The 22,868-nt window shown below is 40.2% G+C and overlaps 6 protein-coding genes across 6 annotated transcripts; 4 read left to right on the top strand and 2 right to left on the bottom strand.

The window, feature by feature from the left end:
* Positions 1-63: 63 nt before the first annotated feature.
* On the bottom strand, positions 64-2,258 carry I206_105871 (uncharacterized protein; the record flags this gene model as incomplete). The annotated part of the gene is made up of 5 exons (XM_019156421.1): positions 64-333; positions 430-767; positions 871-1,243; positions 1,328-2,071; positions 2,166-2,258. 5 exons carry the CDS (start codon positions 2,256-2,258, stop codon positions 64-66), a joined length of 1,818 nt encoding a protein of 605 aa, XP_019010223.1.
* Positions 2,259-2,806: 548 nt separating this feature from the next.
* Positions 2,807-6,324, top strand: I206_105870 (uncharacterized protein; the record flags this gene model as incomplete). Its single annotated transcript, XM_019156420.1, has 12 exons — positions 2,807-3,010; positions 3,073-3,186; positions 3,260-3,672; positions 3,749-3,897; positions 3,962-4,217; positions 4,382-4,526; positions 4,593-4,823; positions 4,889-5,227; positions 5,309-5,548; positions 5,616-6,068; positions 6,133-6,203; positions 6,270-6,324. The coding sequence occupies 12 exons, from the start codon at positions 2,807-2,809 to the stop codon at positions 6,322-6,324; spliced, it is 2,670 nt and encodes an 889-aa protein (XP_019010222.1).
* Positions 6,325-6,761: 437 nt separating this feature from the next.
* I206_105869 (succinate dehydrogenase [ubiquinone] flavoprotein subunit 1, mitochondrial) lies at positions 6,762-9,259 on the top strand (the record flags this gene model as incomplete). Its single annotated transcript, XM_019156419.1, has 8 exons — positions 6,762-6,875; positions 6,956-7,014; positions 7,113-7,280; positions 7,368-7,927; positions 8,004-8,301; positions 8,369-8,725; positions 8,804-9,028; positions 9,118-9,259. 8 exons carry the CDS (start codon positions 6,762-6,764, stop codon positions 9,257-9,259), a joined length of 1,923 nt encoding a protein of 640 aa, XP_019010221.1.
* A 1,642-nt stretch (positions 9,260-10,901) lies between these two features.
* Positions 10,902-14,272, top strand: I206_105868 (uncharacterized protein; the record flags this gene model as incomplete). Its single annotated transcript, XM_070203201.1, has 4 exons — positions 10,902-12,035; positions 12,104-12,264; positions 12,325-12,901; positions 12,953-14,272. 4 exons carry the CDS (start codon positions 10,902-10,904, stop codon positions 14,270-14,272), a joined length of 3,192 nt encoding a protein of 1,063 aa, XP_070059302.1.
* A 348-nt stretch (positions 14,273-14,620) lies between these two features.
* On the bottom strand, positions 14,621-18,144 carry I206_105867 (uncharacterized protein; the record flags this gene model as incomplete). Its single annotated transcript, XM_019156417.1, has 10 exons — positions 14,621-15,063; positions 15,124-15,628; positions 15,941-16,013; positions 16,098-16,399; positions 16,449-16,523; positions 16,578-17,190; positions 17,249-17,481; positions 17,571-17,748; positions 17,811-17,950; positions 18,010-18,144. 10 exons carry the CDS (start codon positions 18,142-18,144, stop codon positions 14,621-14,623), a joined length of 2,697 nt encoding a protein of 898 aa, XP_019010219.1.
* A 577-nt stretch (positions 18,145-18,721) lies between these two features.
* Positions 18,722-22,789, top strand: I206_105866 (phosphoribosylformylglycinamidine synthase; the record flags this gene model as incomplete). The annotated part of the gene is made up of 1 exon (XM_019156416.1): positions 18,722-22,789. The coding sequence occupies one exon, from the start codon at positions 18,722-18,724 to the stop codon at positions 22,787-22,789; it is 4,068 nt and encodes a 1,355-aa protein (XP_019010218.1).
* Positions 22,790-22,868: the final 79 nt, after the last annotated feature.

Here is a 22,868-nt window from a genome sequence, read left to right as displayed (position 1 = left end):
TTATAAACGAAATTCTTAAAAAAAATAGAAATAATCAAATCATATTGATATTCATTTTATTTTTTAAATTATTTTAGCTATAATACAAATAATAAAACTATATGAAATAAGTATTAAAATTGAAAAAAAATTATTAATATAAATTGAATTTAAAATCAAATTAATTAAACCAGTAAATAAATTTGATAATAAAAAAATAATTAATCCATTTTTATTTATTAATTCTAATAAATTATTATTATTTTTCAAATCAAAAAAATATTCTAAAATTAAATAACCTAATAAAAATAATGAATTATAAGATGAAATAAATAAAACATAAGGTGTATTTGCCTAATTGTTTTTTTTTTAAAAAAAAAAAGAATCATCAATTTTAAAAACATTTCACCTTTTTGATAAGAATTTTATAAAATTTTAAAAAGAACTTACAAATCTTCTTGAAATTTTATTTAAATGAAAAAATAAGTAATAAATTCCTAAAATACTCCACCAAGTTAAAGTATAACTAAATAATTCTAAAATTAATTTAATTTTTTGTTTTTTAAAATATTCTTCTTTTGTTTCATTAATATTTTTATTATTTAAAATAAAAGGATTCATTATAGATGATTTTAAAATATGTTCACCTGTTGATAAACCTAATAAATAAATTGAAATATATCCAGGTAAAGATGAAATTCCTTCTTTATTTAAACCAATTAAACCATTTCTTGAATTTGAAATTAAATAATTTTCTAAACCAAATTTTGAAAGTATTATTTGATGAACTATCCCAACCCACAACAATATATTAAATTAGCTTTTTTTTCTCATTCTTTTTCATTTCAAAAATACACTTTAATAGGAAAAAAAAGTCTTTTTTGTGCTAACCTAAACTTATTCCAATTCCTAATATACTCCATCTAATCCATTTTCTTAAAGGTCTTAATAAAATACCAAAAATTGGTAATAATCCAATTGTAAAGAAAAAATTCCAATGATATCCATATTCTGTTATATGTTCTGGATATTCAATACCTTTTACCATTAATAATCTAATAAATCCTAAAATTAAAGTAGGAGTAGATTTTTTAATTACTTTTATTAAATCTTTTAAAAAATTTGATTTAATAGGAATTTTTCGTTGAGTTCCAGGTGAATTTGGTGGATATTTATTAATATTTGATGTTAAATCTACAAGCGTTAAAGATTTAATTGATATTAAACCTAAAGAAAATACGAATGATCCTACACCAACATCCATCTTAAAAAGAAATCAAAACAAATGCCAAAACAAGAATCAACTTTCGAAACTTAACAATTTTAAAGTGATATGAATGAATCTTACCAAACTTGTACCATAATTTTCACATTTACCTAACCATCTTGGAAAAATCTTAAAATCTACAGCTAAAATACAATGTACAGTCATAATCATCATATGTGCTCTATAAACACTTAAAAAAGGTAATCTTCCTTTTTTATCTTTTTCATCGTCGATATAGGTATTATCAAGTGAAGGGGAAGGACTGTTTATTCTACTTGAGGGGTATCCAGTCGATGATAAAGATTCGGCATTGAGAGAAGGAGGTGTAGGTAAAATATTAACCGTTATATTATTTGGACTAGGTTGTGGACTTAATTTTCTTTTATTTAATTTATTTCCTTCAATAGGTGAAAAAGGATCTTCTACTGATAATCTTATTGGAGAATCAAGTAATGAATTAGGTGAATAAGATGAAGTTAGAGCTGAGTTTTGATTTTGAATAATTTGAGAAGGTAATTTAATAGGAGTATTATTTGTTGAATTATTTGTAGAAGTTGATTCTGCTATTTCTTCATCTGAATCAGATTCTTCTAACCATGATCCCTTTGATTTATCATCTTTATCATTTCGACTACGTTGCCGACGAGATTTGGGAGATGTGATGTAGATGATCACTGAAATTAAAAGAATCGATAGATTATAAATTATTGGAGACGTTGCGAAGAGGGTTATACTAAGCAGTAAAGGAAATGCTGAAGTCAAATAATCCAATAAGAAAGATGATCGAAATCGGTTGTTTACAGTTGCATATAATACGTAGGACGTCTAAGTTTCGCCATCGTGAGCTATTATATTCAGGAGCATTGTAAAAATGCGAAAAAACCACAGCTGGCAGCTTGGGAAAAATATATATACTCACCCATGCTGTTGAACTTATAGCTATAATGGTGTAAATTGAAGAACCTGGATTATCAGAAACGAAAGCTTCTTTGGCTGATTTGTAGTCGGACATGATTGTCTGCTTGCTATATTGACATTTGTTACTTGATACTTATCGGCTAAGATTAGGCTTGTTCGATATGCCTGAAAACTTTACCTCTTTGTTAACTATGATCTTCGGTTTCTATGATCAACATATAAAACAGAATTAGAGATTAATTCGCCTGGTCCACCTCCACTTTGGTGTTATTATTACCATGCCACAATTCATTCTTCCGTATTATGACGGAATCAAATATTATGCGTATACAGCTAACTTAAACCTCGTAACCTTTTAAAAACGACTAAGTTCAATTCGACTTAGTCGTTTTTCTTTCCCTTCTTTCTTCACTATACAGTATTTCCATTCTTTGTTGAATGAAATATACTCGTAAAAACATATCAACTCTTAGCTTTATTTTCAATCATATAAATCATCATACTCTTCACTATCCCTCTAAGCCGTTTATAAAACCACCAATCTATCATACGAATAATTATACAAGAAAGTATACATCTAGCTGTAATAATAATTCATCCATAAAGACGATTCAACGCGTCTACTATTCTACAACTTTCAAAATGTCCGGACCGACAAGCGCACCCGACAAAATGGCAGTAGTTGCACCTAATCTTCAATCTACACCTACCACATTAGCTACTCATGCACCACATGTTGAAGATGAAGATATGAGTGAAGATGATAAACCTCTTGCTAGAAAGACTCATCGTTTAGCTAAAAAGAGGATAACTGGAGATAGTAGTAGTGAAGATGATAAACCTTTAGTAAGTATTCGGCTTACCGAATTACCTTTGAACAATGGAAGCTCATTACAAGTATTGGTCAGGCCAAGAAACCTAGAGTTAGTAATGGTGCGGCGAATAAGAAAAGAAGGGTAGTTGATAGTGATAGCGATGAGAGTGATGCTGGACCTTCGGTGAAGAAAGAACCAGAGCCAACAGTAAGTGTTCTGTGTTGAATTGATCTTTGATAATATGGAGTCACCATAATTGACTGCATGTCATTTTGTTTAGCCCAAAAGCAATGGTGCGAAACCACGCTCTTCAACTTTTAAGAAACCATCTCCACCTTCTGAGTCTGACTCTGACTTGTCCGAGGATGACAAACCCCTCGCTAGAAAGGTTAATGGAAATGGAAACTCTAAAGCAACTAAGAAGGCTACTTCGAGCGATTCTGAATCTCTGTCGGAAGAATCCTCATCAGAAGATGAAAAACCTCTAGCTAAGAAGAAAGCCCCTCCCGCAAAACCTAGACAAAGTACAGCATCTACCAAGTCTACACCAGCCGCAAGTAAGAAGAAGGTGAAAGCTGAACCGAAGAGTGAAAGTGAGGATGATGATGTGCCATTAGCTAAAGGTAAGACTAAGGTAACTTCAAGTGCAAAAGATAAAAAACCTGTCGTGAAGCGAGAGAAGAAAGTCAAAGAGTAAGTTTATTGTCATGAAAAGTAATTCGTACAAAAGTGAAGAGTTGGCTGATTGACCATTATCTCTCAATTGTAGGGAAGAAGATGAAGAAGAGAAATACAAATGGTGGGAACAAGAAGCATTAGGTGATGGAGAAGTGAAATGGACAACGTTTGAACATAATGCTGTACTGTTTCCTCCTCCGTATGTGCCCTTACCAAAAAATGTGAAAATGAAATATGATGGTGAGTTTTCATATTCAAGGAAATCGATATAACACGAGATATATTTATGTGAATATCATTTTAGGTGTTGCCTTAACATTACCGCCTGAGTCAGAAGAAGTAGCAGGATTTTTCGGAGCAATGATAGAAACGGATCATGCGGCAGATGCGAAATTCCGTGAAAACTTCTTTAAGGATTTCAAAGCTATATTAGAGAAATATCCACCCAAGGAAAGTGTTAAAGTGAAATCTCTTGATAAGTGCGATTTCAAACCCATGTTCGAGCATTTTGAGCGGGAGAAGGAGAAGAAGAAAGCCATGACTAGGGATGAGAAGAAAGCGTGAGTCGTCTTTTCCCTCCGGGCTTTTGCTGTGATACACCTCCCCTCCCACCTTCGCCTCCCTGTCTGTCTAATTTTTCCCACTTTTCTCCTCCGCCTCCTATCCTTCATGACATACGCCCATAAAACGCAGTATTGACGTGGTTCTTTTTTTTCTGCTATAGGATCAAAGAAGCAAAAGACAAACTGGAAGCGCCTTACTTATTCTGTACGGTCGATGGACGAAAGGAGAAGGTTGGAAACTTTAGAGCAGAACCTCCTGGGTTATTCAGAGGTCGAGGTGAACATCCTAAGAAAGGTACACTCAAGGTGAGCTGCATACACTTATCTGCGCAAGTTGCTTTGCTGTCAGCTTACCTAATTTTGGTTCTGTAGCATCGACTACGACCGGAAGATATTATTATCAACATCGGAAAGGATGCGAAGGAACCCATACCCAATATACCTGGTAAATGGAAAGGTGTACAACACGATAACACGGTTACTTGGTTAGCGCACTGGAAGGAGAACGTCAACGGAAACGCGAAATATGTCTTTTTGTCAGCTGGATCATCTTGGAAAGGTCAAAGTGATCGAGCCAAGTTCGAGAAAGCTAGGGAGCTAATCGTGGGTGAAACTTGACCAAGTGTTTATACTTTCACGACTTTAGCTGAGCAGCGTGTGTTACGTAGAAACACGTCGATAAGATTCGAAAGGATTATACGGAAGATTTGAAGTCCAAAGTCATGGCGGATCGACAACGAGCTACCGCATTATACTTTATCGATAGATTAGCGCTAAGAGCAGGAAATGAAAAAGGTGAAGATGAAGCGGATACGGTTGGTTGTTGTTCTTTACGATACGAACATGTCACTCTACAACCTCCAAATACGGTTTCATTCGATTTCTTGGGTAAAGATTCGATGAGATTCCATCAAGACGTACAAGTAGATGCTCAAGTTTTCAAAAACATCAAGCTTTTCAAAGCTGAAGCAAAGAAAAAGGGAGATGACCTCTTTGATAGGCTGACTGTGAGTTCGGACCCGGGCAGACCACAGACCTCATAGATGCGTAAATGAAGCTGACTAATGAACTTGCTTCTTTTACTGTAGACCACACTTCTGAATAAACACTTGAATAGCATGATGCCCGGCTTGACGGCAAAAGTTTTCCGTACATATAACGCATCGTGGACTTTCCAAAAACAACTGAAGAATACGCCTAAGAATGGTACGGTGGCCGAGAAGATTGCTGCGTACAACACCGCCAATCGAGAGGTTGCGATACTCTGTAATCATCAAAAGTCGGTTAGTAAAACGTACGAAAGCTCGAAGGGTAAACATGAAGATAAGGTTAGTTATTTCATCGAACCCGTCTAATCTTGTGATGAACCTCTTAAATAATCATCTGTTCCATTAGATCCGTGCTTTGAAATACCAAAGAATGAAATTGCGCCTTCAACTTTTCTCCTTGAATCCCAAATTGAAGAAGAAACAACCTGAACTAGCAGAAGACGAATCTGATTTAGATGATGAATTTTGTGAGAGACATGAAGCTGAATTACTTGAGAAAGCTTTAGATAATGCTCAAAAGAAATTTGAGAAAGATAATGTAAAATTAGAAGAGGAAGGAGAGAAGAAGAAAGATAAATCGGAATTAAATGAACGATTGAAAGAAATTAAAGATGAATTTAAAGAATTGAAGAAGGAACGAAAGAGCAAAAAAGTTGAACCTCGTCGTGCTGCTACGGAAGAAAAGTTATTGGAGCAAATTGGAAAGATGGATGAAAGGATCGCTACTGCGAAAGTCCAATTAGGCGATAGAGAAAAGTTGAAAGATGTAGCTTTGGGTACCTCAAAGATAAACTACATCGTAGGTTTATTCGCGCTCTTTTAGATAAGAGTCAATGGTTATACTGATATATCACGAATTATAGGATCCACGTATCACTGTTACATGGGCTAAGAAGTATGATGTACCACTTGAAAAGTTATTCTCAAAGACTTTGTAAGTTTGATTTGGCTTTACTATACATATAAGGATTTATAGCTGATATCGATTATATCCATTTAGACGAGAGAAGTTCCCTTGGGCTGAAGCTGAAGCCGATAAATCATGGGTCTTTTAGATGTAACATGTTAGTTATTATTATGCATTTTACTTGTTGTGATCTGATTATAAAGTACCGGTTAAGTATTATAACCTGTTATAATGACAAATGAGAATGTATATGATTGGTCTATCGGCGTTTGCCTAACAAAATGATCTTTGTAAACTCATCGGGTAAAATCGGAAAGGGGTAAGTTTAAAGGTGGGGGTATTCATAAAGTTACTCTGATTAATTATTATTATATGGGTTCCTGATAGAGAGTAAGTCAAGTCCAATCCTATCGTGACTTTTTCAATTTCAAAGTTGATGATCATATGTCTCTTGATCGTAGATTTATTCAATCTACGCCACCATATTTTGATTTAGTTCATTTTTAACTATTCTTTCATCTTTATATATTCTTGTGTAGTAGTAGTAGTATAAGCATCTTAAACTACTAATTGATTATATCAAAGATGCTTTCATTAACAAGAACACGTATATCAAATTCAACAAATAATTTAATTTCTCGATCTATTAAAAGAAATTATGTAGCTGCTACACAAACTCATCGAGCAACTGAAGCTAAAGTAAGTTAAATTTCCATCGATTTGCGATTTGAAAAGAAAGCAGATGTATTAATAATTAATTATTTTTTGCCGATCTTTAGAATTTTGGTCAACATAAAGGATATCCTGTTATTGATCATGAATTTGATGCTGTTGTAGTGTAAGTTCGATTTCATGAAATACTCTGACATAGAGAAGAAAATGAATCTTTATGAACTGTATCAAAAGCTGATATTATTGATTTATATTTGTTCGTAGTGGCGCAGGAGGTGCAGGTTTAAGAGCTGCATTTGGTTTAGCAGAAGGTGGATTAAAAACTGCTTGTATTACCAAATTATTCCCAACTAGATCTCATACTGTTGCTGCACAAGGTGGTGTTAATGCTGCTTTGGGTAATATGACGGAAGATGATTGGAGATGGCATATGTGAGTTTGATATTGGTCTTTAAGCAGGACCTATTGACCCAAGGCAGACAGATTAGATTATGAACATCACTGACTTTATCTTTAAAGGTATGATACTGTTAAAGGTTCAGATTGGTTAGGTGATCAAGATGCTATTCATTATATGACTCGTGAAGCTCCTAATACTGTTATTGAACTTGAACATTACGGAGTACCATTCTCAAGAACAAAAGAAGGCAAAATTTATCAAAGAGCTTTCGGTGGACAATCTTTAAAATACGGTAAAGGTGGACAAGCTTATAGATGTGCAGCAGCAGCCGATAGAACAGGACACGCAATTTTACATACATTATATGGTCAATCACTTCGACATAATACAAATTTTTTCATTGAATATTTCGCTTTAGATTTATTAATGCAAGATGGTGAATGTGTTGGTGTAATTGCTATGAATATGGAAGATGGTACACTTCATAGATTTAGATCACACAAAACTGTTTTAGCCACTGGTGGTTATGGTCGTGCATACTTTTCATGTACTTCTGCACACACTTGTTCAGGAGATGGAAATGCTATGGTAGTTAGAGCTGGTTTACCATTACAAGATTTAGAATTCGTTCAATTCCATCCTACTGGTATTTACGGTGCTGGTTGTTTGATCACTGAAGGTCAGTATCGAAATTTCACACACCGCTAGAGCTTTCAGGATAGCTCGCTAATATCGTTACTTATTTTCATAAATAGGTTCTCGAGGAGAAGGTGGTTATTTGCTCAACTCTGAAGGTGAAAGATTTATGGAAAGATACGCTCCAACTGCCAAAGATTTAGCTTCTCGAGATGTCGTTTCACGATCAATGACTTTGGAAATTAGAGAAGGACGAGGTGTTGGACCTGAAAAAGATCACATCTTCCTTCAATTATCCCATTTACCCGCTGAAATCCTTCACGAACGATTGCCAGGTATCTCGGAAACTGCCGCTATTTTCGCCGGTGTTGACGTTACCAAAGAACCTATCCCTGTATTACCTACTGTCCACTACAAGTGAGTCCATACATTTTGGCTGTTGTAGTGAAGCGGAGATTGAAGCTGATATTTTGGTGTTTAACAGCATGGGTGGTATCCCAACTAAATACACTGGTGAAGTCATTACAGCCGATAAGGATGGAAACGACAGAGTCGTTCCTGGATTATACGCTGCCGGAGAAGCTGCTTGTGTATCGGTACACGGAGCCAACAGATTAGGTGCAAACTCCTTATTAGATATTGTCGTCTTCGGTCGAGCTTGTGCCAACCATATCAAGGAAACACTCAAACCTAACACACCTCACAAACCATTCAAAGATGATTTGGGTAAAGAATCAATTGCCAACCTTGACAAGATCAGAAATTCATCTGGACCCATGAGTACCGCTCAAGTTAGATTGAATATGCAAAAAACTATGCAAACTGATGCTGCTGTATTCCGGTGAGTCAATCTTCTTACTTGTACTTATGAATGAAGGCGGGCCAAACAAAGTGCTAATGCCGTTCGAATCATTTTTAGAACTCAAGAATCCCTTGACGAAGGTGTTAAGAAGATGACTGAAGTTTACGGACAATACGATAAAGTAGGAATTAAAGATCGAAGTTTAATTTGGAATTCTGATTTGATTGAAACACTTGAATTGAGAAATATTCAACAAAACGCTATTCAAACTGTAGTTTCTGCTGCTGCAAGAAAAGAATCTAGAGGTGCACATGCAAGAGAAGATTTCCCAGATCGAGATGAGTAAGTTTAATTTTTTTTTTGATTGATTAATATTTACAAAAATTTTAAATATCAAAAGCTGATGAATTTTTTTTGCTGATGGGAAATAGTGATAAATGGATGAAACATACTTTATCATTCCAACATGATCCAGAATCACCTAAAGTTGATCTTCAATATAGAAGTGTAATTGCTACTACACTTGATGAAGCTGAATGTAAACCAGTTCCACCATTTAAGAGAACTTATTAAATTTTGCTTTGTGAATGGAATTTGGACTAAAGGAAAGAATTCAAGTGATTCCAGCGTAAATCCTCTAAACGAGATTTAGGAATTTAAAATTACACATATTGTATTTATGAGAACAAGATGTAAAAAGGTGATTTTGCGTTATTTGATTATTTGATTATTTGATAATGCATCTTATGATATTACTTTTGCATTCTATAATTATGATAGGTCTAGCACGTTGAATCGTAGCGGAAAATTTCAGGATAATAGATACTTTGAGTTGTTCAATTATCTTTATTGTACCGCAGCTTAGCTGGATTTAAAAAAGATAAAAGATTACCAAGGGGGATCTAATATAATTATGATGTTCAATTGGGTTGTTTCGTTAAGGTACAATACATTTTCATGGGTGATTTCTCTTGAGAATCAAGTGATTTTTCAAGACTTGATTATGTTGAATTGCATCGAATAGTAAAAAATAATCATGAATCATGTCGATGATTTTCTTAATGCGAATACTAACAGTAATAATAATAATAATAATAATAACAACAACAACAACAACAACAACAACAACAACAACAACAACAACAACAACAACAACAACAACAACAACAACAACAACAACAACAACAACAACAACAACAACAACAACAACAACAACAACAACAACAACAACAACAATACAGCTGATGTGCTGCTTACATTATAGGTTGAGTCTGACAATGTTACTTCCTCATCTATATAACTGAATGCAATCATGATTCCCACCTTCGCACACAACACCTGAAATAAGACTGGGACATAAATCTTGGCTTTGGTAACAGTGATGTTTTCATATTAAGCTCTTTCAAAACCAGCGTTTCAATAGCCAAGTCCGGCTTCTAATGAATCAGCAAATTACCATCCACCGTTGTGTCTCTACATCTCATAGGACGCCCTTATCAATAGTAAATTCTTGGATATGATTGATCTGTCCAGGGAGATGAGGAGAGACACAATGGTTCACGCGGACGCCCGTGTACCCAGAAGAGACGTTTTTTCATAATCCATATGCTCCTTATGACACACTCGTGAACACGTTGCACGTCTGCCGCTGACCATGTAGCCCAGAAATCCACGCTGAGGCTCAAGCTTGATGTCGCACAGAACAAACGGGCGATCTCGATCTTCTCATCTGCCACCTCGGCTAGTCTTCCTGTAAAGTGCCACTTCACGCGGGTTGTCACCAAAGCGTATATGGAGTGGAGGAAGTTCACTGATACATAAGAAGCATACCTACCTCTCATCCTCCTTTAATCTCTTCCCATCCTCCTTTTATTGCCTTCTAAACCATCGACCTTGCTTCAATCTTCCTGCGTTCCCACTACGTCACTCACCGGCAGCCTTCTGTAATCCGCATACACTGCACTGCTTTTTGCCCCACTCGGCTCCACACACGACTCCAGAATTGTCAACAATGGTAGTCTAGGTAGAAGGATGTTCATTGAGTTGATACACAGAATTTCAACATAGTCTTCCCTCTTGCCATCGTCACAACCACAACTCGGTTATCTTGGGACCCTGCCCAATACCGAGAATCATTCTTGATTCTCGTATTGGTATTTATACCTGCTGTTGACCTCATCCCATTAGATGGACTAGGCACATGCTATAAATCATGATGTCCAACCCATATGGTCATCCTCAATTGGTGTCTCAACAACCTCCTAGATCACACACACTACCGTCAGGTATTTCTTCACCCACTCGACAGCTCTCAAACTCCAACACTCGAAATGCAACGCCCGCTGGACCGAGTAAAAAAGCTAGAAAACGATCATCGTTCTCTGAACATACCGCTGTTGATCCTTCGCAGGACGTGACCAAAGTTAGAGCTTACTCAGCATGTCGAAGTTGTAGAGTGAAGAAGATCAGATGTTTACCTGGACCTTCTAATGGTGTAGTAGGAGAAAACGGTGGATTAGTACCCGGGACATGCCAACAATGTATTCAAGGGGGAATTGAATGCACATATCCACCTTCTAGAGATAGGGCAGCATATAGTAGACAATACGTACAGAATCTAGAAAGCAGGGTTCAAGCATTGGAAGCTGTGCAGAATAGGATATTACCATTACTTGACGCCTTCGAACACAATCATAACATCCTTCCTTTAGCTTCTAATCAGATCAAAAGAGATAAGAGCAACAAGAATGACGACGATCAAGGGGTCAACAATCAAGTTGGTGTAGAAGATCCGACACACGGTACAGAGTCTGAAGGGGAAAGGGATAGTCAAGAAGAAGAAAACATGCACCATTCATCCCATTCGGATGTTGAAGATGGTGGACAAATGACTCAAGATGAAAGAGGAAATTATAGATATATTGGATCATCAAATACATTATCTTTATTAGACTCTTTCTCACACAGAGATCGTGAAAATCATAAAGATAAGGAAATGGAATTTCCAAATCAAGCTGGAATCATATCGAGATCAAATTCTTTCGCTCTGAAATCTAATAACCAATTGTCAGATCCGAATTCAAGACATTCCCCTGCAATTTCCGATCAAACGGCAACTACTAGAACGAACCCGTATTTTGGTCATGTAGCTGGATCGGGAGTCGTAAAGGCTCTACCACCCGTACATGAAGTACAATATCCTCCACCGGACGAAGCTCAAAAAATGATAGATGCTTATTTTTTGGAAGTACACCCCTCTTTACCTGTAGTGTTGGAACATGAGTTCAGAAAGGAATTTAAGGAAGTAATGGATACTAGGGCTAGAGGTGCATTGCCTACACAAGGTACCGTGAGCTAGACTCCTATGTCATCATCTCGTGAAACCTGACATCATGCTGATATCGTTTCTACGACCAGTTCCTAGCCGTCGTATTTGCCATGTTCGCGCTTGGGGAGCGAGTCTTAGTCACTTCTGGCGCATGGCAAAGGGAGAGAAAGCGGATCCAAGAAAGCCCTGAGGATCATGAAGATACGGTACTTCCCGGAGAGGCCGAAGCGGGTGTAATATGGTTCGAGAGGTGAGTTCCTGCGGAGGGACATCGCTTGAATTCAGCAATACTGACTTGTCCATTGCGTAGAGCTCAAATCCTCCATTATACCTGCCTGAAAGACCTGAACATCAAACAAGTCCAATGCCTGACTCTCATGGCGGCTTTCCAGGCCAGCGTCAATGCTATGCCTATGTCTTGGCTTCTTGCAGGTCAGGCATTGCGGGTTGCGCAGGACTTAGGTCTACATCGATCAACTTCTAGATTACCCATCCCCTTCGCTGAAAAACAGCTCAGATCAAGGTGTTGGTGGGCTATCTATGGATTAGAACGAATGATGTCAATCTCACTTGGTCGACCTCTCGGAGTGGACGACCTAGATATTGATGTAGCTTACCCCGCTGAAATTGATGACGAAGGGTTAGAAAGGATGTCATACGAAAGTACCCCCTCAAGTGCTTTGAGCAGTGTAGAAGAGGCTCTGGGATCCACCATGTCAGGCTTCATCGCTTTGACCAAATTGTGCAAAATAGCTGGCAAGGTCGCGCATCTGCTTTATAGACCTTCGAACGAGAAATCCGTCTCAGACCCTTCTTGGGCTGCCTCACAGCAAACAGCTATCAATAAGGTTGATAAGATGCTGAGGGATTGGCTTGATCACGACGTCGTGAGTTCCTCATGTCTTTTTGCGCGAGTCATGCTGATACAACCGAATCAGCCATCGAAATATAAAGATCCTTCTGACAATCGAGCCGTATCGCTAATATCAGCAATACTATCAAATTCTTACTTTGCCATTCTCATCACACTACATCGAAATTTCTTACCATCCAATCCGGACTATCCAAGACCCAAGCCCCCTCCTTCGTCTCAGTCGCTTGCTCGTTGCGTGGAAGCAGCCCGTTCGGTTATACACATCGCATCGCAATCGCGTACTCTCGTTCCTCCTTCTCATCATCTAGCGGTCTATTGTCAGTATCTGTGGTCGTCAGCTGTGATCCTGTTACTCTGTGAGGTGCAAGCCAAGGAGCAACTGGTGATTGAGACTGTTGGATCTCACGTGGAATCATGCCGAAGAACTCTGCAGTCTCTCGAGCCAGTTTGGCCAGGCTCGAGGAAATTGAAAGAACTATTGAACGATGTTGCTAGTCGAGCAAAGGAAGTTGCTCAGACGACTAAAGTCAATTCAAAATCAAAGAAACGAAAACCTACATCAAATTTAGAAAAACTGCAGCATAATAACAACGGTCAAATGCGCCCGCCACCGTCCAGAAATCACTCTTCTTCAGCTTCACCTCATCGACCTAACCACGGCCCTACGACCAATCCGACCAAAAGCACCGGGACATATCAAGATTCCACGTCATCTCCGACTTTTGTTGTCCCCTCCGGATCGGTAGGAGGATCCTCAGACAAACGCCAAAGAACATATGAAACGTCCGATACGAGAACGATGATCAATTCTGAAGATCGTCAAGGTCAACAGCAATCCCAACAAAATCCTTCTATCACACAAGTGCAGTACTACAATATCCCTACATACCCTTCCAACGCACCTACGCCTAACACTCTTCCTCCCGATCAAAATAATGGCAACCCATTGAATCAGCTAGATATTGAATCATACAATTTTGATCTTGGTGGTGTTACTTTCAACCCTTCAGAATTGTTACAGGGTTTTAGTGAACCCTCTAGTAATTTCTGGAATCAAATGACTTTTGTTGATAACGGCAATTTGAATAGTAATTCAAGTTATAATAACCAAAACCAAGTATTTTCAGGTCAAAATACACCCAATTCAACAAGTGGTTCAGGTGTTTCACCTGGTATGATTCCTCAAAATCAATCGAATGTTCTCTCATCTCAACAAAATACTGGAATTACAAATAATTCTAGTGGGACTGGAAACTCAAGTGGATCCTATACACCTAATAGTGGCGGTGTCAATACCTTAGATCCATTCTCGGAATTTTGGAGTCAAGTAGCAGGAAATTCCTTTGATTGGCAAGCTGATCCGAGTGTACCATTTAATATATAATGTGAACCATTTTTCGTACAAAAAGAGAATCGATTTCGTTAGGCGATTATATATTTTGGATATTGGAAAGGAATTTTCAGCCTGAAAAGACGGGAGATGTTGTATTTACGGATAGGCGGATAAGGCATTTGAAAGAATTTTATAAAAATGCAAAATTAACACGATGACAAAAATAATGATTCGTTAATAACTGTATATATCGTTGTATATAACGGTTCGAAAAAACATGAATGAAAATATTTGCATATGTATATACAGTACATAGTAAATCAATACAAAATGTGAGATCAACTGATTGTACCCATTCAAGTAAAGGTATTTCAATATAATGGTATAATGGATAGAAGATTATGATTTAGCTTTTTTTTGAGCTTTCATAGCATCTATTCTAGCTTGACGTTCTGCACGACGTCTAGCCATTTCTTTTTCTTTTTCTTCTTTATTCATAGTTGATAAATTTTGCGTTGATGAAATTGTAACTTTTTGTGGACTTTGAGTTCTTGTTGATGAATTACTTTGAGTATCTTCAACATCACCCCATTCTTCATTATTTGAATTAATTGAAATAGCTGGAGATTTCATAGAGTTTACAGAAGAGCTTAAGGGCGATTTAGTAGATGCAAAAGTGGCAACGGGAGATGGTTTGGGTGATGATGACGATGTCGTAATATTCTTTTGAATTGGTTTGGGTTTTTGTCCATTTGCATTTGAAGAAGTGGAAGAAGAAGAAACATAGTATGATTGTGGTGGTGGAACTACAATTTCTGGAATAGGGGCTGATTCAAAAGCGGCTAAAAAGGAAAAAAATTCAGATATATTGAAATGATTCTCAAGTAGAATTTTAAACTTACACCAATCGTCTTGATCCGCATTAACATCTATTAAATCATCATTACCCCAAGCATTATGTGCTTCATCATCTTCATTATCATCCCATTCAGAAGCTACCATTTCAGCAAGATTACTTGGTCCCGGAGCTGATTTCTTAACATTACCACCGAGTTTTAATCCTGAACCCGAGCCTGAAGAAGGTTTGCTCTTGAATTTACCATTAGCAGGTCCGGGGATAGAAGGTGAAGTAAGTCCTAAATCACTTGATATTCTGGGTGAAGCATTTGGTGATGGGTTCGGACTTGTAGAAGGAACATTCAGAGCAGTTGCAGCTGACATTGTAGAATGTTGCTCAGGCGTAGATAATTGTTTAGATAAAGAAGAGATTGCCCATCCTGCTAATGCACCTGCTGCTCCGGCTGCTGAGTTGGCAAGACCCGCTTGATTGGTTGTTGTGGTTGAGGAAGTTGTGGTGACAGGTCCGTACGATGCAACTGCTTTCTCCTCGGAAAGTACGGTATCAGGCTGTAACGGAGCCAGCGTCAGCACAAGTGAAGGTAACCACGGGATGACAGTGTGGGACACGACGAAGACTTGATACAAAGCTGACCATCCACAGAGGCACGAGAGGGCAGTACAGCACAGGAGTGGGAGAGTCTGGAGCAGGCTGGGAGCATCGCAGGCAAGCAGAAGGGACAGAGGCAAGAGGTAAGAAGAGGAGGGCCAAAAGGCGTCACGACACGTGCGAGCCTGGTAACAGGCTTGTGGCGCGGACGCGGCATGATAGGTAAGGGGAACAGAGCTGTCAGATATAGAGGGTCTAGGCAGATTGCTTACCATGTCCTTGACCATATCCGTTATACGACCCATGAACATGCTCATAGCTTTGAAAGCTTGATCCCTTACTAACCTAGAAGATTCGTAAATTGTCAGCCTCAATCCCGCTGACGCTATTTTCATCGAATGAGCAATTGACCGATGAAACTACACTTACTTCTCTTTATCAACCAATGTGAATGCCATATTGGGTACGACTTTTCCCGCCAAATCTTCTTTGTCGAAGCACTCGACAGTAGCCATAAGAGCCATTAGACCAGCTACTCTGGCATGTACGAATGGATCTTTTAGACTTCTAGCAAAAGCAGGTACCAGTACTTTCTTTTTCGTATTTGGTCCTAAGATCGGTGCTAACCGACCAAGGAGAATACATGTGTTTGTACGTATAGACGGTTCAGTGTCCATCTGCATTTTCGCCAGAAGCCTCAGAAGATCGTTATTGAGTATACGATCGGATAACTGTGACACCAATCAGCGTTGTCCGGGGGTATTAGCTTGCTGGACTTACTTTATTGGCAAGAGGAAAAACAGCTTTGACAGTCGCTTCTCTTATAATCGGTACAGTGTCTGCAAAACCAGTAATCTAATCGAAACATCAGCGCTGAATCGTGGTAAGAATGGAAAAAGCTTTTCTTACAAGATTCGGCCACACTTTCTCCTGTACGATTTTGTTATCCATCTTGTCAGCGTACTCATTCAAGCCATCTAATAAAGCCATTCTAGTTCCTCTATCTGGGCTAGTATACAGCTTGACTACTGGTTCCAGCACGACTTTTGGATATTCTGAGGGAGATACCAATTTTCCCAGTTCCAACACCAAGGGTAGCATGGCGGAACTAGGAGCTGTAGGAAGCGAAAGAGAATGTAATAATGAAGGTAGTATCTTGTGAATCACAAATGGCGAAGGTAGAGTTCCTGCTGAGCTTGAATCCTTTATTATCCTCAATAGGCCCAATTTGTCGGATTCAGAAGCTAGCTCGAAGTTGTCCAAACCATTGACAAGGCTGATTAGTGGGTTTGTTGCCCATACACCGGATGAGGTCGATTCTTCGATAAAACCGCTGGTGGACAATCTTGTTCTCAGATTGGGGTTCAGCATCCGTTTCCAAAACGGAAAGAGTGATTTGGGTATCAGACCGGCCGAAGAAGGGGTAGGAGCAGCATTCAATGAAGGCGGAGGTGCTATGGGGTTGTATAGAGTGAAAATGAGTAAAGCAAGAAGATATGTATCCGAAAATGCTGGATCGGAACTGCACATCACACAATGAGCTGTGATCCTATACAAAAAAAAACAGAAAAACAGCTCACTCCCTCAGCACTCCCCAGCCGCCCTTCCTCACCTCCGGCCCTGATCTTTCCCCAACATCTCCAGGTGCTACACCTCCCAATGCCCATAGGACTCCAGCTTGATCCTCTCTACCTGTCAATAGGTCGAAACCGCCCAAGCGCCATTCTAGCGATGGTGTTACGAAGATAGTGGAGGGTAAGAGATATGCATGATGTTGAGACAAAGGTGGTGAGTTAAGGAAGGCCAGAGCGGTCTGTTAAGTGGTATGAGCGTTGATTGTATTCATCGGATAAAACCTAAAGTTCGAGCAGATTATTTGTTAGAAGGAATAGATTCGCTCACAGATATGCTCTTCACACCCCATCCAATCCATTCTTCTTTTCCTTTGCCCTTGTTGGCACCTGATCCAGAGAGAGCACCTCCTGTTTCCCAGTCCCTCAGTACACCTCCCAGCGGTCGGACTCGTTCGGTCGCGATATAAATATGGGTTTCAGTCTCGACAGAATCAATATACCGTATGCTATGCAACAAAGGCAATTTTGTCAGCCTACACGGCCGATCGAAGTAGATGATCCGGCTCACACGTCGGGATGTCTTATCGTCCGTAGCTTCTTGAGTGCATTTTTAGCCAATTGGAACAGGACTTTTCGGTCTTTGTTTCCAGGTTGAAACGGCGGTAAAGTTGAATCGTAGATGAATAGGGTGAGGGGTGTTCCATCATCCTATATCGAAAGGCGTACTGTAAGCAGCATCGGCAGACAATTCCTTAAATGTAGCTTACTCGTTTAACTCCTTCTCTTATCTCCCATATTGAAGTGGAAGTATCGAGTCCCGGTATACGCTCGCCGATAGAAAAGGGGAATGTTACACCGGTCGACTGGAGGACTGAAGTTGTGATTGATTTGAGGTAGTTCATCTCGTCGTTCAACGGTTAGCCAGAAAAATATGACGAAGCGACACACCAGGTGGTCCCCTCTTTACTGGAGTTTGCTCCAGACAATTTTCTATGGAGTAACACTAGCCGCACTTGATCTACTCTTCATGCAATTTATCAAATCCAGCTTGACAGCACAACAAATACAAATGATCTTCGCGCGTCTTCATCTTTATTACGTAATAAGCCTGATACGAGTCATTTCAGGGTAAAATATATAACATTTTGAGAGGAATTTTGAGTCCACCTTCAGCATGCAGCACTAAAATTCATCCTACTGATACTTACTCCATTTCACCTCTTTTTCTTCTTGGCTTTGCCATCAAACCCACCTTATTAAACCCAAGAATTCCCCTTGGTCTGTCCAAACTTGGACTTGCTAACTGCAAGTTCATCTGAAAACTACCAATACCGCCAAATCGTATCTCTTCCCTCTCACCCTTCTTTGCGTTTCCGTCTTAAGCCAAGCACGTTGCCCAGTAAGTACTGGATCTTGGTCTCCATCCGACAGCTCGTAGCCTCAGTATAGTACTGACATATCGCTTCAAAATCCGTAGCCATGCTCGTTCTTCCGGGATCCTCCGCAATCACCTCTTCTCGACAAAATGTCCTCCTCAAGGCTTTTCAAGCTCACATTCCCGCTATCACCTCCGTTGATGCAGTCCATCTTCATCTCGTCAATCCCACCTCTGAAAAGTCAGCCGCTCTCCTTGCCGATGACCAATCAAAAGAAAGAGCTATTCTCAATGCTCTCTTAGCTTACGGAGATGATGAGCAACTAGACAGCACAAAAGCGTTTATCCGAGATGGCATGAAAGGTTCAGTGGGTGGAACTACCAATGCCTTGTACATCTTACCAAGAGCGGGAACCATTTCTCCTTGGTCATCAAAAGCTACCGATATTGCCAAAATCTGTCGACTCAAAGAGCATGTCACTCGTCTGGAACGTGGAGCTTTATACCTCATAACCTCCTCCGAACCCATCTCACTACCCGTAATTCATCATGAACTTCACCTCATCCACGACCGAATGACTCAACTGGTTCACACCTCCCTTCCACCATCAGCTACTGTCTTCCCACCCATCCCACCAAACCCATCACCTCTTGTCACAGTTCCGATCATCGGTGCTCAAGATCCTACGGCGGTCCTTGGGGAAGCAAACGCTAGATTAGGTTTAGCCTTATCTGATACCGAAATTCCTTACCTTGTCGAATCTTTCTTAGCTGCTGGACGAAACCCAACGGATGCTGAATTATTCATGTTCGCTCAAGTCAACTCCGAACATTGTCGACACAAGATCTTCAACGCTAAATGGACTATTGACGGGCAAGACAAGGAGAACAGTTTGTTCGGCATGATCAGAAATACCGAAAGAGTTGTAAACTCAGCAGGGACTTTATCAGCCTACGAGGATAATGCTGCAGTATTAGAAGGATACGAAACTACTAGATTCGCTATCAACGGAAAGGATGATTGGGCTTATAGCTCAAAGGTGGAAAAGAACCCAATCTTGATCAAGGTGGAAACACATAACCACCCTACCGCTGTCTCACCTTATCCTGGAGCAGCTACGGGATCGGGAGGAGAAATTAGGGATGAAGGAGCGACCGGCCAAGGCTCTAAACCCAAAGCTGGGCTTGCTGGATATACAACCTCCGACCTGTTGATCCCGGGATTTACGCAGCCTTGGGAGTCAGACGTTGGAAAACCTGCCCATATTGCTTCAGCATTTGACATCATGATTGAAGCTCCATTAGGTGCCGCCGCATTCAATAACGAATTCGGACGACCCGCTCTTGGTGGTTACTTCAGGACTTTCCTGTTAGAAACACCTACAGATAATGGCGGGAAGGAGTGGAGAGGTTATCACAAGCCGATAATGATCGCTGGGGGTCTTGGTAATGTCCGACCTCAATACGCTAGAAAGGATAAGATTACACCGGGCTCAAAAGTTATCGTCCTTGGTGGTCCCGGTATGCTTATCGGTTTAGGTGGTGGTGCAGCATCCTCCATGGCGAGTGGAGCCAGTTCAGCCGATCTTGATTTCGCTTCGGTCCAACGAGAAAATCCTGAGATGGAGAGACGATGTCAACAAGTCATCGATGCTTGTGTAGCTCGAGGTGATGGTGCTGGAAACCCTATCGAATCCATTCACGATGTGGGTGCTGGTGGTCTTTCCAATGCTCTTCCCGAGTTAGTTCATGATTCTGGTCTTGGTGCTGTATTCGAGATCCGAGATGTCCTTGTCGATGATCCCGGTATGTCCCCCATGGAAATCTGGTGTAATGAATCTCAAGAACGATACGTGCTCGCCGTCACTCCCGAGAATCTTCCTGCCTTCGAAGAAATCTGTAAGAGAGAAAGATGTCCTTTCTCAGTTGTGGGAATTGCCACCGAGGAAGAACGATTGGTAGTCACTGATCGATTGCTTGGCGAAAACCCTATTGATATCCCCATGCCCGTACTTTTCGGTAAACCACCTCGAATGCACCGAGAAGCCACTACTATCAACCCTCAACAAGACGCCTTCGACTCCTCCCTCTACAAATACCTTCCAGTTTATCAAGGAGCACCCACCACATCACTTCTGGCTGAAACCGTCAACCGAGTCCTTCGACTGCCGAGTGTTGGATCCAAATCCTTCCTGATCACTATCGGTGACCGAAGTATCACAGGTCTCGTTGGCAGAGATCAAATGGTTGGTCCCTGGCAAGTACCCGTAGCCGATGTTGCCGTTACTCAATCTTCCTACGGTTTCGACACCGTTGTGGGAGAAGCTATGGCCATGGGGGAAAGAACTCCACTCGCTTTACTCAACGCCGGTGCTTCTGCTCGAATGGCGATCGCTGAATCACTCACAAATTTGGCCGCCTCATCCATCGAGGATATTAGCAAGATCAAGCTTAGTGCGAATTGGATGTCAGCGGCTTCGCACGAAGGCGAAGGTGCCAAGCTCTACGAAGCCGTCCAAGCTGTGGGTATGGATTTGTGCCCTAAACTTGGTGTTGGAGTACCTGTAGGAAAAGACTCCATGTCGATGTCCATGAAATGGTCTGGCTCCAAGGGGGAGAAGAACCAAGTCACCGCCCCTCTTTCATTGATCGTTACCGCCTTCGCGCCTGTCAATCGAGTCGATCGAACTTGGACACCCCAAATACAGACTGACGCTGGAGAGACTGTTCTCGTATTTGTTGATCTTGCTCGTGGTCAACAACGATTAGGTGGATCGGCAATCGCTCAAGTTTTCAAACAACTTGGTTCCGAAGCTCCAGATGTAGAAGAAGCATCTGACCTTAAATCATTCTTCGCTGCTGTCCAGACTCTCAAGACTTCCAACACAGTTTTGGCGTACCACGATCGATCCGATGGTGGTCTGTTTACTACTTTGGTGGAGATGGCTTTCGCTGGTAGATCAGGTATCGAAGTCTCTCTCGACGCTATCAACACCAAAGGTGATGCTATCGCTTCCCTTTTCAACGAAGAATTAGGTGCTGTCATGCAAGTCCGAACAGCCGATTTGACGACTTTCACCGATGCATTCGTCAAAGCCGGTTTCCCAACTACGCATATCCACGTGATCGGTAAAGCAACAGGCAGAAAAGATCAAACCGTTAACATCATCCATAACTCGGAGGCAATCTACACTTCCACCCGAGGAGCCTTACAACAACTATGGGCCGAGACTTCGTATAAGATGCAAGCTGTTCGAGACCAACCTGAAGGCGCTAAAGAAGAATTTGACGCTATTCTCGATGATCAAGACGAAGGTATACAGTACAACGTGCCTTTCAAATTCTTGCCATCCCCCCAAGCAGATGTCGCTCGACCTAAAGTAGCTATACTACGAGAACAGGGTGTGAACGGTCAAATTGAAATGGCTTGGTCATTCCACGCAGCAGGATTCGAAGCTATCGACGTTCACATGTCAGATATAATCTCATCGAAAGTTGCCCTCAGCCAATTTAGTGGTCTAGCAGCTTGTGGAGGTTTCTCTTACGGAGATGTCCTTGGTGCTGGTAACGGTTGGGCAAAATCCGTTTTACTCAACGAAGTTGCCCGAAAGGAGTTTGAGCAATTCTTCAAGAGAGAAGATACATTTGCTTTGGGCGTTTGTAACGGATGTCAATTCTTCAGTCAATTGAAAGAAATCATTCCAGGAACTGAGAACTGGCCAGCATTCAAAGCGAACAGATCAGAGAGATTTGAAGGAAGAGTATCCACAGTCAAGATTGGTTCATCCAATTCAATCTTCTTCAAGGATATGCAAGATACTATCATCCCTGTTGCAGTAGCTCATGGAGAAGGTCGAGCATCTTTCGATTCTTCGAATGCAACTTTGGAAGGATTGACCACAGATGGTTTAATACCTGTGAGATATGTAGATTCAAAGGGAGAAATCACAAATGTTTACCCTAAAAATCCAAATGGAAGTCCAGAAGGTATAGCTGCTGTACAATCTAAAAATGGTAGAGTACTTGCTATCATGCCTCATCCTGAACGAGTTACTCAACTAAATAGTAATTCTTGGTTCCCCAATTCTTTGAAAGAAGAAGCAGAAGGAAAAGGACCTTGGTTTAGATTATTCCAAAACGCTTATGCGTTTGCTATTGAGCAAAGGTCATAGGTTATAAGTGGTGTAAATAATTTTATTATACATTTCGGCTTTCCATATATATAAATCAATACAATGCATCTTGGATTCT

Source organism: Kwoniella pini, chromosome 8 (genome assembly GCF_000512605.2).
Source record: "Kwoniella pini CBS 10737 chromosome 8, complete sequence".
Classification (NCBI taxonomy): Eukaryota; Fungi; Basidiomycota; class Tremellomycetes; order Tremellales; family Cryptococcaceae; genus Kwoniella; species Kwoniella pini.
The sequence above is the reverse complement of the archived record's forward strand: the minus strand, read 5'-3'. Positions and strand labels throughout refer to the sequence as shown.